A 17,331-nucleotide genomic window follows, 5' to 3' on the forward strand; every position below is an offset into this window, starting at 1 on the left:
AAAAAAAAACTCAAAATATTAACCTGACCACTAAAGAACTCTGATTCATAGCAAAACAGACTTTCTGAGACTGAGCAGCTGCGCAACACACACCCCCGACCCGGGCAGAACCCGAGGCTCCAAAGCCTGTGCTCACTACGCGGGGCGGGGCGGGCAGGGCGGTGCCCCTGCTCCGAAGGCAGCCAAGTTCAAACCAGGAGGGGGCGACCCACCCCTGTCCAGGCTTTCCCTGTCCACTCGCCCAGCGGCTCAGCCCCTGTCCCTCTGGGGAGCAGTGGGAGCGGGTGGGAGTCAGTCTTGTGAAAGGGCAGAGACCCCCCTCCCCCCCTCCAAGGCTGCGAAGTCGTGTCCGCCCTCCTTTCCTTCCCCGACTTAAGCCCCCTCCTACTGGGCGTTTGCAGTCTCCTCGGCCTTTCGAATCCCACCTCCAGCTGACTGCTGCGTGGAAACCAAATAAACGTTGTATCAAGCGCTAGGAAGCAGGTGGAACCAGGAGATCTAAGGGCACCGCTAAGTGAAACATGATTTTTTCAGGGAATAGACAGCGTGACTTCGGTTTTGTCTTCCTCGAGGGCTGGCTTTGTATTCGGAGTTCAGACGAGGGCTCTCCCCAAACCGCGTATCGAGAGAGAAGGATACACCGGAAGCACGTAACTCTCGTTTTAAAATGAAACCTCCCCCAGGTCGGCGTCAGTGCGCAGTAACAGGTCCCCACCGCGTGCACGCAAGTCCCACGGCTGGGGGCGCACGCGCGGACCTCCAAGCACGAAGGGCGCACCCTGGCGGGGTGCGCGGGAAGCGCGGCTGTGGGCCGCCGTGGTGATAACGAGATAAATGGGGCGGGGAACTTGGAAGCCACAGGTCTAGGAAACCCCACCTGGAGGCTGCAGCTCCGGCCCCTGCCCGCGCACCTCCAGCCCGCAGCACAGGCCTGGCCTGGGAACGGAGAGCCTGGCGGTCCCCACACGGACGGGTCAGCTCCTGGAAACGGCGGCGTGTAGACCTCTCCTCACACAGCTGTACCTACTGCATCTGTAGGCCCTTCCCCGGGCTCGCTCCGCTAGAGCCGCCGTTAATGTAATGGGAATCTTTTCTAAGTGCTATTTCCTACCAGCCCTGCAGGTTTTACTCTCTTGACGTCCACAAAGCATTGGAAGTACAGGCAATGTCAACTTGCACAGACAGAAGAAAACCCCACCTGTCCCCAAATCAGACCTGGTGACAACTTTATTTTACTAAACCCAGTTTGAACAGTTTACCAGCATCATTCTTGGGCTCTCAGAGCCCGCTCCGGAGCGCAGTGACACCTGTCCCAGCCCCTTCGAGAATGTGCACCGCGCTCCTCCCCACCAGCCACTCTACACACTGGCTGACGGTTTCCAACTTCCTTTTCATACAGAAAGCAAAACAGGGAAAAGAAAGAAAAAGCATAAAATAACTAGTTCAGGTACAAAATTCCTTACACCGAATTTTAAAATATTAAATAAATAAAATAAAATCTCAGAAGCTCCCCAAAACGAAAACCTTCCGAATATGTTGGCTGCAAAACATGACCTAAATCTATTTGAGGCTGTTTACCAGGCCTCTGTGCGACCTGGTGTGAACATCCACAGGCCTCCCTGCAAAGATAGCAACCCGATGGGAATGCTCACTTTCTAAAATCCAAATTCCGAAGTGCATCCGAACGCAAGGGCTTCACATCAGGGACTGTGAACCTGAAACTTTTTAAAAAAGGAAGTCTTTTTAAAGAGCCACCCAAGACTCCGACTGGGTCGGCTATCACAAAGGCCAGACAAGGTTTCCTGTGTAAGTTTTAACCACCCAAAGCAATAAAATATACTCCAAGGGCTGAAACTGAGTTCCAAAGCAGCAAGCACTGCTTTACAAAGGCCCAGGAAGCTGCAGACCCGGAGTCAGGGTTGCCCCAGCACACGGAACCCTGCGCTGCTTGCCTAACTCCGAGACCTCCGCCTCGGACATGAAAACAAAGACCTCCTACCCATTGGGGCTCACGTGTGAATTAGCCCCCAAACACAAAGCCTTCTCCCGAGGCACAGAAAGTATCTATCCAGCCTCTGCCGACAGGGGAGCCACGTTTAATGTATCGACTTCCAAACACACAGATGCGCAGGGTGGGGCACCAGCACGTGTCCAGCGGTTCACAGGGACAATGATACAGTACATAACAACAACACGAGAAGGAACTCTGTGTGTGATATACTCACAACTGCGCCCCCTTGCGCCCTGCCCTGTACACACTATGTATCAGCTGTGCTTATTCCCTAAAAAGATAAAATCAGATAAATTCTTTCACCAGTAAGCACCTAATAAACCTAGCACTTTATACTCAATCATGAAAAAGAAATCTACTAGAATTCCAGTATAAAAAACATGGGAAAATTCTATATTTGCAATAAATACACATACACACACATATCAAAACTTAATATAGAAAGATATTAAGTTTGATTGTCAATGAAGTATTTCTCAGAAAATACCAGTTGCAATGATTTCATATGTACATTTCACTTTATTAAAATTATGGCACTTAATATAACAGCAGAAATAATTACATGGCTCCACATCCAGAAGCAAGAGAATCATGGTGGGGCAGACATTCCTTATTACCAATAAAAGTAAAAAAGTTGTAATGTTCCTTAAGCCCTTAATTGCATAAAATATTATATTTAGCATCATTTACAGGCAGCACACATGTATGAACTAATTATCATTACCGTTCTTTTACATTCTGCACAAGAAGTGTGTTAAATACCTGTGGAGGGGCATTCAAACATAATGGGAATGAACGGTCGGTCTGAATCACTCACGGGGAAGATACAGGCTGATAATTCCTCTCTAACAAACTACTGGATATGGTCACAATGATTTCACACTTTTTCAAGGCTCCACTAAGTACCATGTTGAAAGACAAAGATTTTTTTTGAACCGCAGCACCTTTAGACAACGAAAGACCGCATCCTGTTCAGCTACACTATATAAATTAGGACATTTGTGGAAAATACGGACAAACAAACACGAAGCAAATGTTCTAACAGCTGATCAATGTTGTTGTGGTAAGCAGTTCTCGGAAGCAATAGGGACACCCGGTGGTAAGAACTGCCACAACTTTGAGTTTCCCGTAAGCGTCTTCCTGAAGGAGGCGACCTGTAAACATGAGGCGTGAGACACACGTAACGTACAGACGTGAGGCGCGCCCGGTGCACCCGCACCAGCACGGCCTGCCTACGCTGAGTCAAGTAATATTCAGGAATAAAACACGGTGCCACGTTTTAAACGGACTGAGTATTTAAGATGTAAAATGGCAACGAATTCATCATCAGATCCAGCTGATAAGGAAACAGCATAAATCCAAGAGGACCCACTTAAAGAAATGATAACATTCTAGGACCTAATTCCCCTCATTTGTTTAAACCAATGACATGCCAGTGTTTTGTTAGCTCCTTCAAAGAAAACACATGTTAAAAACACAAAAGGAACTCCGTCCCAACCAGACACACGGACAGACCCTTCCCTAGCGAACAGCCGAGCTTTGGTAACATAAAGTGCAATTCAGCACCGCGCTGTCCTGGCCATCCAAACACATCGAGCAGTTTCGCAGTCGGTCTGCCACTGTTTTCAAAAAGTTTCCTTTGAGAATCAGTCAAGGTCGTCTGCGGACACTCATGTTCACAGCGGCTCCGAGACGCTTCCCCAGCGGCCTGCTCTGTGCTTCACGATTCCTGAAACGCGGCGAGGAAGCTGGAGGGGGGACAGAGGTCCGTGTTTGTGCTCTGACACACTCAGGACTTGGGTCTGTCTTTCTTTCCACACCTTCACACTTTCTGCTGTATAAAGTTTTCGAGTTTTATGATGATGCAGGCAGTACACTCCATCACCCTCATGGCGACCTCGGACGTGAACCTGTCGTTGGGGATCTGCGGGAAGGGGAGCAGATCGGGGTACCGTGTCTTCAAGCTGTCCACCCCGTAGGCCTCCAGAGTGTGGACGTCGTTGGTCAGTCCCTCCAGCTGCTGGCTGTACTCCTCTATTTTCTGGGCAAGTGCGGTCGGCTTCACGTCTTTGTCGGACTTGCCCCTCACGGCGTAGTCGGCGGCGACCAGGGCCAGCTTGGTGGAGAGGTAGCACTTGAAGCACACCCACTCGTTGGCGTTCTTGTGCAGGTCATTCCGGGCGGCTGAGAAGTTGGCCCGGGCCTGCCGCAGCCACCTGCGCGCTTCCACCGGGTTGCCCACCGACTTGAAAGTGGGGGGCACGAAGAACCTCTGGGAGTACGTCTGTCCGGCCGAGGGCGGGCACTTCTCTTTATTTTGCTGCTGCCGCTCAGACTTGTGGCTCGTGGCCTCTTGGTTCCACGACGTGTAGAACCTCTGAAACGAGGACTTCTCCGACTGAAATCGGGAGGCCGAGGTGGAGAACGTCCGCCGAGAGCCTCTGTCCGCGTTCTGGTCCAGGAAAGCCTGCTTCTCCAGCCTGCTAATTTCATTCTGCAAGTGTTTAAACACTTCGTTGGCCATGTCGTGGTTCTCCGGGTTTTTGTCGGGGTGCCACTTCAAATAGAGCCGTCTGATGATCTTCTTCCTTTCAGATTCCGGAAGCTTCCAAGCTTGCTCCACCACCGCCGTCACTTCTTTTAAAATTTCTGGTAGCGAGCTCACCTTGAGCTTCTTCTGGGGGTGGTGTTTGGAGGAGGAGGTCTTGTGGCCCTCTTTGCCCGAGAAGAGAGGAGGGACGCTCCGAACGCCGGGGACCAGGAACTCCGTGGGGCTGGTTGGCGTAGACGGGGCGCTGTCTCGGCTCTGAGAGCTTTCCTCGGGCCTCGAAAACTTGTAAAGATCGAGAGAGCTAACTATTTTATATTCGCTGTACCCGATATCAATCTGGTAGATCTTCCCTAGGAAGCTAGAGTTGTCGGCGTCTTCTCTTTCAACCTCTTGCACGATGATTGCGTATGTGTACGTTGGCTGGTACGACCCATAGATGTCGCCCCCTTCGGCGTCGACCAGGTACCCCACGTATTCTCCCGGGTAGAAGACGTTCATCGGATCCATGAGCAGAGTGTAATGAATTTCAGCGGGTATTGGGGTGCCAGGCATTGGGAGTTCAAGCTTCGATGGTTCTGAAGAGTCGTATTTCACCCCTAAACTGTCGAGTTTCTCGCTGATTCTGTAAATGTCATTGCATCCCAGCATAGCAATTAAGTATGAAGTGTCAGAAATCAAGTTGTCCGTGGCCGATTTAAGTGTCATTGCCAATGCTAGCAGGAAGTTAATGTCTTTGCTGTCTGAGTGTTGTATGTACAGCAGGATAACAGCGTTCCCAAATCTCTTCAAAAAGGCAAAAGTTTCGCTTCTGCTGTGGGGGATAGGATTAAAACCTTTAACTCTTAATGTTGTTTGAAGCTTTTCAAAACAGGACACTTTGAGGCCTTCTCTTAGGGCTTTGCAGAGTCTGATGGCTTTTTCTTCATTGGCCAGGAAAGCATTGTCGTTTTCATGCTTCATAATCCTAATCAGTCCCGTGATGAACTGTTCGGAAGACAGGAGGAGCTGCAGCCTGCCCTGGAGAGAGCACAAGGCCCCAAACTGACAAACCTTGGGCATCTCTTCATCTAGCTGCTCCTCAAGTATACTGCTCAGTAAGCGGGGCCTGAGTTTTTGAGGAAAAAGCATTATTAACTTAGTATGGAACCCGTGGTCCTTCCCTAAATAGCACTGGCTAAGGTCGACCAACATCTGGACACCAATGTTCCCCTGGATTCTGCTTTTGTAATGTGGCGCGTCATCGAACACTAAGATGCTGGACTTGACCAGTCTACCGTCCTGGCTTGGGAGGTGAAGCGCAAGGTCGCGCACATTCTCGAGATCACTCCTCACCTTGACCGAGTCATTTTGCAGACTCTTGAACAGACCGGAAACTACTCTCTTGACTGTACGCATTTCGTTCGGGTCTAATTGCTTTCCTTCGGAACTTTTGAATATGCGGCCCAGCACTTCCACGTACTGCTTGGTTGAGATGACATCCTCAGTACCTAAGTGTTTGAACAGCTGATGGAAGGTGCCAAGTTCCAAAGGCAGTTTGTACAAGTAAGGTTTAAAGTCAGACTCGTACTCTAGATTTATCACCACCTCTTCGGGCTTCAGAAGCTTCCAACCATCCTCCACCATCACAAAAGCAACCCCCCGCAGCTGAAAACGAAACTCCCTTTTCTCTGCACTGAGAAATTCGTATAAGGTCCTTAAGACCTTTGCCCTGGTTTTGACCATGTCCTCATCCAAAGTTGTGATGTTGCATATGTTTCTGCAGTTATTAATGACCTTATCAAGAGGGGGGTCCAGGTTCACGTTAAGCATGTTTAAGACTTGTTCAAGCTGTTCTTGTGGGCCAAGGTCACTGCCTTCCTGTTCTTTGATACTCAAGGGGGTGGCCTTCTCTGGAAGAATAGGGCAGGACGTCCATAACAGCTGGAGCACATCACACTGCTTGAATTTTGGATTCACTTGCGCTCCGTTGAACTTTATGAGCGGAAGTGTTCCGTTTACCTCCTGATACTGAGGATGAAACCGAATGAACTCAGCAGGGGCCCGCTCGGGACATAAGAATGGTATTAAAGACAGTTCTTTCAAAAAGTTTCCAGATAACAAATCTGTTCGCTCTTGGAATATATGATGGAGGAGGATGTCGACTGTATTCTGCAATGTTTCTTTGGACCAGTTCTCTGTGTTAGCTCTCACACTGATTTCCTTAGCAAACTGTAGCAACTGCTGCTGAGAAAGTATGTATTTTAGTCCCATATTCCTCAAGAATTCCACCCAGGAGGTCATAAATGCAACTTGATTTTTGGGTTTTATAAGTTGTTCCAATTTTTTAAAGAAGTCCTTCGGAATAAACATTTTTTCAGGAAGCATAACTTCAAAGACTCTCACAGTTCTATCATAGAAATGTTTTGCTTGCTTCAGTCGATTGTTAGCATCATAGATTATCAATAAACTCTCCAGTTTTTCAAAAAGCTGTTCCTTGATCTCTGACAATTCCTCAATGTTTGATAATCTATTCTTAAGATAGATCAAATGCTCTAATTTTGCATCGTAAGAGAGATTCTCGACCTTTGGCAAGAGGTGTTTCAAGTATACCTCGAGGTCGCCCACAGGCGCACAACCAAGCAGCTCGTACAGCTCTTTTAGGTGCGTCTTCTCTTCCAGGAATGCGGAGGACGAGGGCTGCGTCCACTTCTCCACTTCGGCCGAGGGAATACTTTTGGTGAGCACGTAGCACGTTCCAAATTTTGCAATGCTCATATAGCGGCCGCTGATGGATCTGTAGCATGGGAGGGACTTCAAAATTTTTATGTCATCTTGGGACATCAGGTGACTCAAGTTGCAGTTGAAATACATTAAGAGTGCTTCAAAGTCATTTTCCACTAATTTTTCAGTTCTAAACGTGGACGTTTGAACCATATAGTGAACAGCCCTCAAAATACTCGTGGGGCTCTCTATGTTTGCCGTGTGACAGGACAACAGGGGGACAAACGCACTGTCTTTGGAACAGATTTTGTTCAAAGCGAGCTGGATGCAGCCAGCTTTCATGAGAGCGTGGAACACTTTATCGCTCTGGGCGTTCGGGAAAACTGCGATGTGCATAAGGCTCAGGGGAAGCAGAACATCCCCTTCAGGAACGACAAGCTGATTGGCTGACACGGTGAACTTTGTTCCTGGAAGCAACGCCCAGTCCTTCAGGGTATCGACAACAACGTCAAACGTTGGTTTTGTTTCTTCTTGATCTTCTTTCACATTGACAGACTCGCTGATAAAATGCCAAGTATTCTTAAGCCAGGACTCACTTGCAAAATTATCTTTCCACTTTGTACAATTCTTGGTCTTATATTCACGAGGCAATACGGAGGACAACAAATCAGCAAAGCTGGAAATGTCAAACACTTTTGCAACTTTACAGCTCAATAAAATAGTGCTGTATTTCAAATATAACGTATTCATGAACAAGTCTTTGCGGGATGGAATCAATTCATGGTACGTTGTTAGAAACTTGGGTCGTTTTGCATCAAAAGTTTGCAAAACACTGTCCAGTGTGATGAGAAGGGGAAGTCCCTCCACTTCTATCTCATTCTCCTCTGCGTCCTTAAAACAATAATCAACTAAAAGCTTTAAACTGTGAAAAAGTTTTAGGTTGGTCTGCTGGAGACGGCAAGGCAGCTTCCCAATGTGGCAGTTGGTGTCCGGAGAGGAGAATGTCATCAGAAAGGACCTGACGTCAGCGGGCGTCACGTAGCTCACGGGGATGTCTGCGTCCACGAGGCAGTGGTACAGGTTGGCGGTTTCGTCGCAGTTGTAAACCAAGTTGAAACCGATTTCCAGGAGCAGGTGTTTCAGTCTGTACACGTTCTCCGCCACCGTCTTCCGTGTTGTGATGTTATAATCTGCATTTTTGAGGTTTTGCAACTCATCCTGCAGTAAGTTGTCAAAAAACGGCCTTGTTTTATTTGAAGTAGACATGTTAATCCAGGTGATTATAACGGCAGAATGCAAATCGGAGCCATCGATGTTGGGAGCCCGCACAACAGGTAGAAGACGTTTCATGTCTTCGTGAATGTAACCATAAAGTGCTTTCACTAGACAATATAAGTCCGGCTGTAGGTCAAGCCTGTTGACTGGGAAAAACGACAAAAACTTCTTCAAAGTGTCCTTTACAACATGAATAGGTGTGTTCTGTAACACGGACAACGTTGGGTCAGAACCAGGGAAATACCGCTTTTTTAGCTGGATTAGTAATTCGACATAAGCAGGGGCTATTAACGCTGTCATTAAGTTGTTGTTCCAGTCACTTCGAACACCAACTCCGTTGTCGTCACGCCACAGATTTCTTCGGGCCGAGTCCAGAGCGAAGTGGCCATTCACGTGAAACGGCAAGCCCGTCTCGAGAGAGAGGGGCAAGAAGCAGAAGGCCCTGTGGGGCTTCTTGTAGTTGTGAGTGATGCAGGCAGCCACTCCGCCACGTGGGAAGAGGGTGATGTCCTGGTTCTTGTGAGCTGATATGACGCTCTTAGACACTTTTTCCATGCTTGAAAAGCCTGACCTGTTACAAATTAGCCACGTAGTCAGATTTCCTTCCGAGTCCTCGGTATCCATCGTGTAGGTGATCTGTTGAACTGGTATGTCTTTGAGCTGTTTCTTTTTAGTAACGCTGTCAACTACAGATGCGTGAAATTGCTTCCTTTTCAATCTGTCTCCATCAGTGATCTTGCCCTTTACAGAATACAGCACATTCAGAGCCCCCGTGGTTTTATCTATTTCACAAATTGAAATCTTTTCCATGTGATTAAGAAACATTAAAAGTTCTGCCCCGTCTGACCGCAATTTGTCCAAAAGGTTCTGGACCATTCTGTCTGATGAGGGAACTGAAGAAATTTCTGAAACTTTGGCCATTTCTGCATTTCGAAGGGGAAATCTAAACATTGTGCAATTATCCAGTTTAAAGTGGTTTCCCAAATAAAGATCCAGAACATCCGAGAACTGTGTCCTAAAATCCGCATCCAAATCTCTGAACATGCGCCCAGGACTAATGGATGTGGCTCCTGGTGCATATCTGGCATGAGGGTCAAAAATACACAGGATGTCGTTGCCAGAAATAAAAGAAGGGCAGTCTGTAATGTGATACACGGAGTTGAATCCTATTCCATACTGTCCAGTTTTGTAAGGGTTTCCTTCTTTGGTGCCTTTTCCAAGGTTCTGAATCCCTCTGACGTCGTCTTCCGTAAAAGGCTGGTTGTTATACACACACAGTGCCGGCCCCTGCAAGGGCGCCCACTTATCGTCAAATATCCTGTCCACTGGGTGCTGCCTGGGGTCAAACACAAAGCAGATTTCCGTGGCCTTTGCGTCATCGGCATTTTGAAGAAGTTCTTTCAGCATTTCCTTTTCTGACGGGTAGGCATTAAGGATGCTCTTGATTCTGCTGGTCAGCTTCTCCTTCTGCCCGAACTCAGTGCCCAGAGTGGTGAAGCAGATGTTGGATGCGTATCTTTCTAAGGCTTTATGTCGTTTTGGGACGGCTCCTAGTTTCACAGCTACTTCCCTGGGTATGTCGGCGTGACAATATTTTACAGAGCTATCCTTCACTTTTATCCAGGGACAGTCGTTGTAGCATAAAGACTTAGCGGGGAGCAGCTTCAGGTTAGTATCTGGCAATAACAGTTTGCCATAGTTTTTCTCACAAAACTCTTGTTTCTTGTCTCTAATGAGGCTCCATATCCCTTCACTAATTATTCGCCGGCAAAGCTGGAAGTTCTCTTCTGTCATTTGCTTTGTCCCCCTTTCTTGATCAACGGATTCCAAAACGAGGGCAAAATCTTCCACAGTAAATGACTGCCTTACGCCCACACTTTCAAACAGTTCACGGAAGTTGTTTTTGTATTTATTAGGCAACTGATAAAGGTGCGACGCTGCTTCAAAGTTCAGATGAAAAGAAACCTTTTCTGAGCCAACATACACGTTTTCGACTAGAATGAAATTAAAGGACTTCAACTTCTCAACAACGGACACCTTCGTGTTTTCGTTTTGCATCATTGCTTCGTGCAGGTACTTGTAGCAAGCGTTGGTGATATTCTCCTGGTACAACGTGATTCCATCATCAACCGATTTCGCAACTTCCTTCAACTGGCTTACAACGAGATCAACTGTTGGCTTCTTCAGTAATCCCAAGAACTCCTTAACAGCCAGCGGCACTGAACCACAACCTCTGAAGGAATGTGAGTTTTCATTTAGAATTGGCTGCAAGAGACAGACTATATCTTGGTGCTCAGCTGTGTACAGATCAGTGGCGGCAAACATGGTTTCAGGCTTAAAGCTGTTACCTTTCCAGTCCAGAGAAAAACCTGCTGGTTTCGTCAGAAATGGAAGGAAGGGGATTGTTTGATACTTTGCAGCAAAATCTTTTGCTCTGGGATCCCTTATTTTTAGCTTCTCATCAATAAGACTCAACAGGATGCTGCTCCTTAGGCAGGCAGCTGCATGGTCGCTTTTGTTAATTTCGGCCACCGACTCCGCACGTTCTAGCATGTCATCCCACAGAATATCGTCCTTCGCCATGCCCAGCTGAACCAGTTTAACCAAGATAATAGGGTTAAGGTAATCCCGAGTAGAACCGTAAGGAAAGCGTCCGTCTTTCGTATCAAACAACTTTGCCACTCGTCCTTCAGGGTGAATTAATCTCGACGGCAAGACCAGAGGGTGTCTCTCCAGAGAGCAAGGGATACACGGGGTGACACGAAGGATTCCCGAGAACTCGTCAACTTTCTCATTCAGAACAAAATTCATTAAAGGGTCTCGGAGCTCTGCTTCAATTTCTTGAATGTTTGGGAAAAACACTTCTGAGAAAAACTGTTTCTCTGAAAACGTATTTTCGAGCAGTATCTGTTTGCAGCCAGCTTCTTCAAACCCTAACTTCACTGAAGAAGGAAGCTCCACCGCACAGAGGTTCTTGGACCCAGTCTTCTTGAGGTACTTCAGGAATATCTTGAAGGCGGCTGGACCGACATCTCTCCTTTTCAGTATGGAGTCGTCCAGAAACCTCACGTTCTTCATGGAAACCCACGTGGACCCGTCGGAGAAGACTCGGGCCCACTCCTTCCCCTTCCCGTGAGCTATGTCTTCATAGAACCCTTGGCAAATCACAGAAAAGTCGTCGTGAACCGCGTCAGGGTCGGGCCATGCCGCATAGTAAGTGTAGTCCACCAACTCCCCGCCGACGGCCAGGTCCCGCAGGACACTGAGGGCCTCCAGGTAAGCCTTCACGATGACGTGTCTCATGAAGGTGGTGTTCCACCGTCCCTTCGTGTCCGTCTTCCAGATCTCTTTCCGGTTGCAAGTGACAGCAAAGCACCCATTGATGTGGACCGGCAGTCCTGTTTTGATTCGTAAAGGCAAGTAGCAAAACACCTCGCCAACGTGTGGCTTCACAGCCCACTTCTGGTCCTGGACCTCGGAGAGCAGGACTCCGACCGCCCCGCAGGGAACCAGCCCCAGCCTCCTCCCACTCTCACTCAGGGAAAAGCGCAGGGCCTCTCCCGTGTCCATGCAGCTGCACAGGAGCCACGTGGTGCACTCCGCTGTCTTCTGGGGCAGCTCGTCCGACGGCCTTTTTGCCTGGCCCAGCTTAGCCATTTCAAAGAGGGCAGCTGGGTCATCGTCCGGACCTCTGAACAGTGGCGACTGTAGGTCAGCGATCCTTCTGAACACGTTGTGAAACTCTTCGACTGTGATCTGAAGAATGCAGGATGACTTGGGTGCATCAGGAGGAGGCTTTTTATTGCTGCTGCTGCCGCTGCTGCTGCTGCTGCAAGTTTTCATGAGCTCAGCAGCTTCTTTCAAAACACTCAAGATGGGTGCATTCAGTGCTTTGGAAGAGCAGAACTTTTTTTTAATTATTATTGTATCTTGTGCTAAGCTGGGATTGCTCTCCTCAATTTTCAAATACTTTAAGTACATTGAGTTTACATTCTGCGTGAAGATGATAAGCCTGTGCCCGCAGAGACTGAACTCGTCCACGAGAGAGTAGATGTCTGCCGTGTTATAGCAGGTGTTACTGATTTCACTCACTTTGGCTTCCTGCTGTGTTCTAAAGGACAGCCGGAACAGAGTGCCGCTGTAGCTGTAAGGCGTTTCTACGGTCAAGGGCAGCCGACAGCCAAACACGTCTATAAATGGCTTGAACTGATTAGGAAACTTCCTAAGTCTCTTCTGTTGCTTGCTCCAGTTAATTTTGATCCCAGGGTTAGACCTGTCTTTGATGTGTTTGCTGATGTGGTTTATGTTTGGGTCGAACATGATCATGAATTCCCGACTCATAATGATGGGGATGTCTGTAATATGGTACACAGAATTGAACCCAAGACCAAACTTCCCAACTTTGTCAACTTCTCCTCTTTTTAAAGACTCCCCTAACCTCGTTATGTTCACAAAGTCGGAATCTGAGAACTCAGAATTGTTGAAAGACCACAGCGCGGGCCCGTGGCACGCCGCCATCCCCGGGTCCAGGAGGTTCTCTCTGATGTCCATATTTCTTCTCATATCGATCAAGAAACTGCATTCTGTTGCATTTGCATCGTCAGCATTCTGAAGCAGTTCTTTGAAAATATCCGACACGGAAGGATACTCTTCCAGGATATTTTTAATCCTTACAGTGAGCGGTTCTCTCTGCCCCGACTGCTCAAACCCCATGTTCTCAGGGTTGATGAGCCTCGTGCTGAGGCACGGAACCTTCAGCCACTCCGCGGTCTTCATGGGTATGTCCTCGTGCACCAGGATGATCGGCTCCACCGAGTCTTCCAGCAAGTCGTTCAGGTCATCGACTTTGATGTCACAGTAGCAGCACTCGTGGATCGGCCTCATGATGAGCTTAGAAGGCTTCCTGCTGTGGTGTATGGGGACGGGGGTGTTGGGGCTGGCCGGGATCTGGTTGCTGTACAGCCACCGGACGATGTTCAGCATCAGATGGAGGTTTTGCTTGCTCTCCTGCTCGCTGAGCTCTTGATCGCTTTTGAGATACACCTCCTGAATGACCATGGAGATGTGATCCGATGTCAGCTCCTCGATCGACCCGCAGGCCTTAAACAGTTGGTGGAATTTTGCCATGGTCTTAGGGACGCTGTACAGATAAGGCTGGAGGTCAAGGTCGTGGAACGGCTTTATCACAGCCTGGGTGAGGGGACAGAACTTTTTGCCGGTCCAAACCCACGGAAACTTCAAGGCCCTGAAAGCATCTTTCCCCTCGTTTAAGTGGTCGTGCATGAAGCCGTAGATTTCAAGCAAAATGTGCTGGAACTGGTAGTAGTCCTCATCACTGAACGTTTTCGAGGTGTACCAGTCAACGACGATCTTGAAGTGTTTTAAGACGGCACTGATGCCAGGCTCCGTGAAGACATCCAAGGCTCTCGCCAGGTCCGCGTGGACGCTCTCAACCAGGGGAAGCGCCGCGCCCACGAGGACGGCGTGGGCCGCGTCGCACATCTCCGGGGGGGCGCACAGCCCGCACAGGTCCCCCCGCCACGCCAGGGAGCCCGGGTAGTTCGGGGGCCGCTCCTTGCAAGCTGGAACCCACTTTATTTTCTTCAGCGCCGTCCTCCCTTCCGGCGACTGCAGCAGCGCGGGGTTCTTATTTAAAATCTGCAGCAGCGTTCTGGCTTTCTTCGTCAGAATGTCCGGACTCAGACACGCACCGGCCTGTAAAGCTTCGATCTTTTTTGCCACTTGCACAACATCTTTCTCCGTGAGGCTGGCTTCGTTTTTCAAGCCAATCTGTCTCAGAGAGTGAAGGACATCGGGCGAGGTGAACGCTGGCGGTGGGAAGCAGGCCTCCTCCTCACTGTGAAAGAGATCCTTCAGGACCTCTATGGCAGGGTCGAAGAGCTCGCCGGCGGACACCACCCGCTCCTGGGAAATCTGAATGACCTTTAATGGCCTCAACCAATCAAGCACATTGGGATTCTCATTTTTGAGAGAGGACAGATTCTCAAGGATCCACAACATAAGGCGTGTTATTTCTTCACGTGAGTAAAATGCACTTTCGACGTCTTTTAAAACGATCTTCAAGCAGCCAGTGGTCTTCAACTTCTCCACTTTCAACATGTTCGCCAGGCGGATAGTGGCTTCGTCACTGCTGTCTACGACCGGGACCGAGAGTCGCAGCTGTGGTGGGAGCTTGGCGGAGTGGTGCAAGACCTTGCACCCTTTCAGTTTCGTGTAGGAGGAGACGCCCTGGTCAGATGTGTGGTTAACGCGTTTGAATATGGGCAGTTCCTGAATGATCCTTTTGTCCTTCTCACCGCTCTCAGTTAAACTGGCTAGGAACTTCCTCAGGGCGTCTTTGTGCGTGGGGAGCAGCGAGGCCACCTGGTTGCACAGCTTCTGCAGTGGCAGCTTCTCCATGACCTGCAACACGGCAGCTGGCAGTGGGGAGTGGATGTATTTTTTAATAAGCGGGTGCTGTATAGAGGCATCTAACTTTTTGAGGACGATCCCACCAAGTTTTTGGACGACGTCAGCTAAAAATTCTGGAAGCTGCACCTCCGACTCATCTTCTAAAATGACCGACGACGGGACCCTGAGCCTGATGAGCTCCACGCACGTCTGACCCTCCTCCAGCGCTGTCCTGGGGACAAGCGGCATCTCCTCAAACAGAGCCAGGTCCTCCGAAAAATGTATGTAGAGATTCTTCCACACCATCTTAAGCCACGAAACAGAGGGATGGTTTCTGTCTTCGTCGGATGGGTACCACTGGACGATGGGCTCCCTGCCAGGCCAGCACGTGTTCATCACCTCCTTGATGAGCCGTGCGAACCGCTCGGGGCTGAGGAGCTGCAGCTGGGTGCACGGTCTCCCTGCGGGTCGCAGAGACACACGCGTTAGACAGACAGCCCCGCGAGGAGGCGCTCAGCTCCCTCTCCCTGCACATCAGAGAGCACCCACAGAACTCAGCACACCTGGACTCCAATACCTTTTAACTGATAATAAAGAATCTACCCATACATCCATATTTATAATAACCTATGGGAGATGTAATTTTCTCTGGAAAGTGCTTATTTTAAATGAATCTATAAAGTGCATTTATGTGTGCTTTAAAAATTATCCTATGATGCTCCACAAATGGAATCAACATGGAAAAGAACTGTTAGTGGTTATTTGCCCCAAAATAAAAGTTCCAAGGAAAGCAGATCAAGTTTAAGGGAGTGCCGCTCCGTAAGGGGAAACCCAGCAGGCACCTGCCCCTGGAGGGCAATGGAAAGCACATCGAATCCAGTCCTACAGGAAACTGCAGCCAGTGTTCTCCCTGCGTAGGTACCATTTCTAGACTCTCATAAAACTAATTTGGAAAAAAAACATATGAAAGAGGGCACAGCTCAGGCCCCTTGAAGTTTCTATATAACATTATATTTTGAGCAAGGAAGAACACCCTCCGGTCACAGCCTTACAGGTCAGGAAGGTGATGTTACCTTTGCCCCAGAATTATCTTTCATGTTGTAATAAGGCGTCTTAAAGTCACTGCCACACAGGGTTAAGCAAGAGCACGTGTCTGCCACGTCTGGAAGCTCTCAGCCCCCAAACTCTGCATAGCTCCAGTTTCCACATCGTGTGGCTCGGGGTAAATCAAGCGGAAATATCTAAGAAATCATGAAGGCTTGTCAGGAGTCTGAGTAGCACGGCCTGCTCAGCCTATGAGTGGCACTAAGATATATTTTTGCAATTAATTTTTAACAACAAAGTTGTAAACAAATGCTTACTGAATTTACAATAATAGAATATCTAAATAATAAGACACACAACGATACAAAAAAAGTTAGAAATTAAAGTTCACAACACTCAGAAAACAAAAAACTAAACGTGCACCACAATATGTTCCGTGTTAATAAGGCCATGTAACATGCATTTTTGTAGATAACCCTACCCAGTATCCTTGCATGGAATTTGGCAATTTATAAAACGCATACCTACCTTCAGGAAGAGTATGCAATATGGGTGTATGAAAAGTGCCAACACACACACACACGCACACACACACACAGACATGCGGCTGACACGCGGCCATGCTGGCCGCAGACGCGATGGAGCACTAAAGGAGAGAGCAAACGCGGAGACGCACGGTCCTTCGCGCCCACGTCGGCTCGGCCTGACGTCCTCGCTCTGTCTCTTATTTTGTAGGTGAGCCTGGAGAGAGCTTTTAACCCTCCATCGTAAATGGTAACACAGAAAAAAGTCTGTATGTCCTGGTTTAGACAGTCACTGAAATCGTAAATCCCCTCTGACAGCACCAGCAAAATAACGTACAGCACCGTGATACAAGACTCGCGTTTTTGTGGCCTGGCCTTTAACATGATGAGCACTGCAGAAAGCAGGTAGCTGTATATCTAGTACTGAAAGTGTCCCCACAGGCAGACGGCTGTTTTCTGAATGATTATTAAATGATTACTTGATTTAGAAATAACTCAGATTCTAAGTAGCTTTTGCTTCACTGCAGATGGGTTCAAAATAACAGCGCCGCGCACGGTGACCCCCGGAGGGCCGCACTGTTCCGTACTGCGCGCGCTGACCTGCACATGCACGCTCGGCACTAGCCCGGAGAAGGATCTGCAGCGTGGATGGAGACGGAGTACTACAGTCTACTTCGGAACTGGCCTGGCCGAACACTCTGCCCCTCGCTGCCTTCATTCGCTGCCTGGGGCTGACCACAGCGGGCCGCACTCTCGGGTCACTCGGACGACCCGCGGCCGTGACCACAGTGGCCGGTTTCACGCTCTCCCCTGCA

The 17,331-nt window shown here is 48.7% G+C and overlaps 1 protein-coding gene across 3 annotated transcripts in view; it reads right to left on the reverse strand.

Moving 5' to 3' along the window:
• Positions 1-2,501: 2,501 nt before the first annotated feature.
• Positions 2,502-17,331, reverse strand: part of SACS (sacsin molecular chaperone) — a 59,530-nt gene continuing 44,700 nt past the window's right edge. For all 3 annotated transcript variants that reach the window (XM_028527065.2, XM_036011200.1, XM_036011201.1), the window contains one exon: positions 2,502-15,409. In XM_028527065.2, the coding sequence (XP_028382866.2) occupies positions 3,834-15,409 (11,576 nt within the window). In that variant the 3' untranslated portion in view covers positions 2,502-3,833. The remainder of the gene's footprint in view (positions 15,410-17,331) is intronic.

This window comes from Phyllostomus discolor, chromosome 11 (genome assembly GCF_004126475.2).
Source record: "Phyllostomus discolor isolate MPI-MPIP mPhyDis1 chromosome 11, mPhyDis1.pri.v3, whole genome shotgun sequence".
NCBI lineage: Eukaryota > Metazoa > Chordata > Mammalia > Chiroptera > Phyllostomidae > Phyllostomus > Phyllostomus discolor.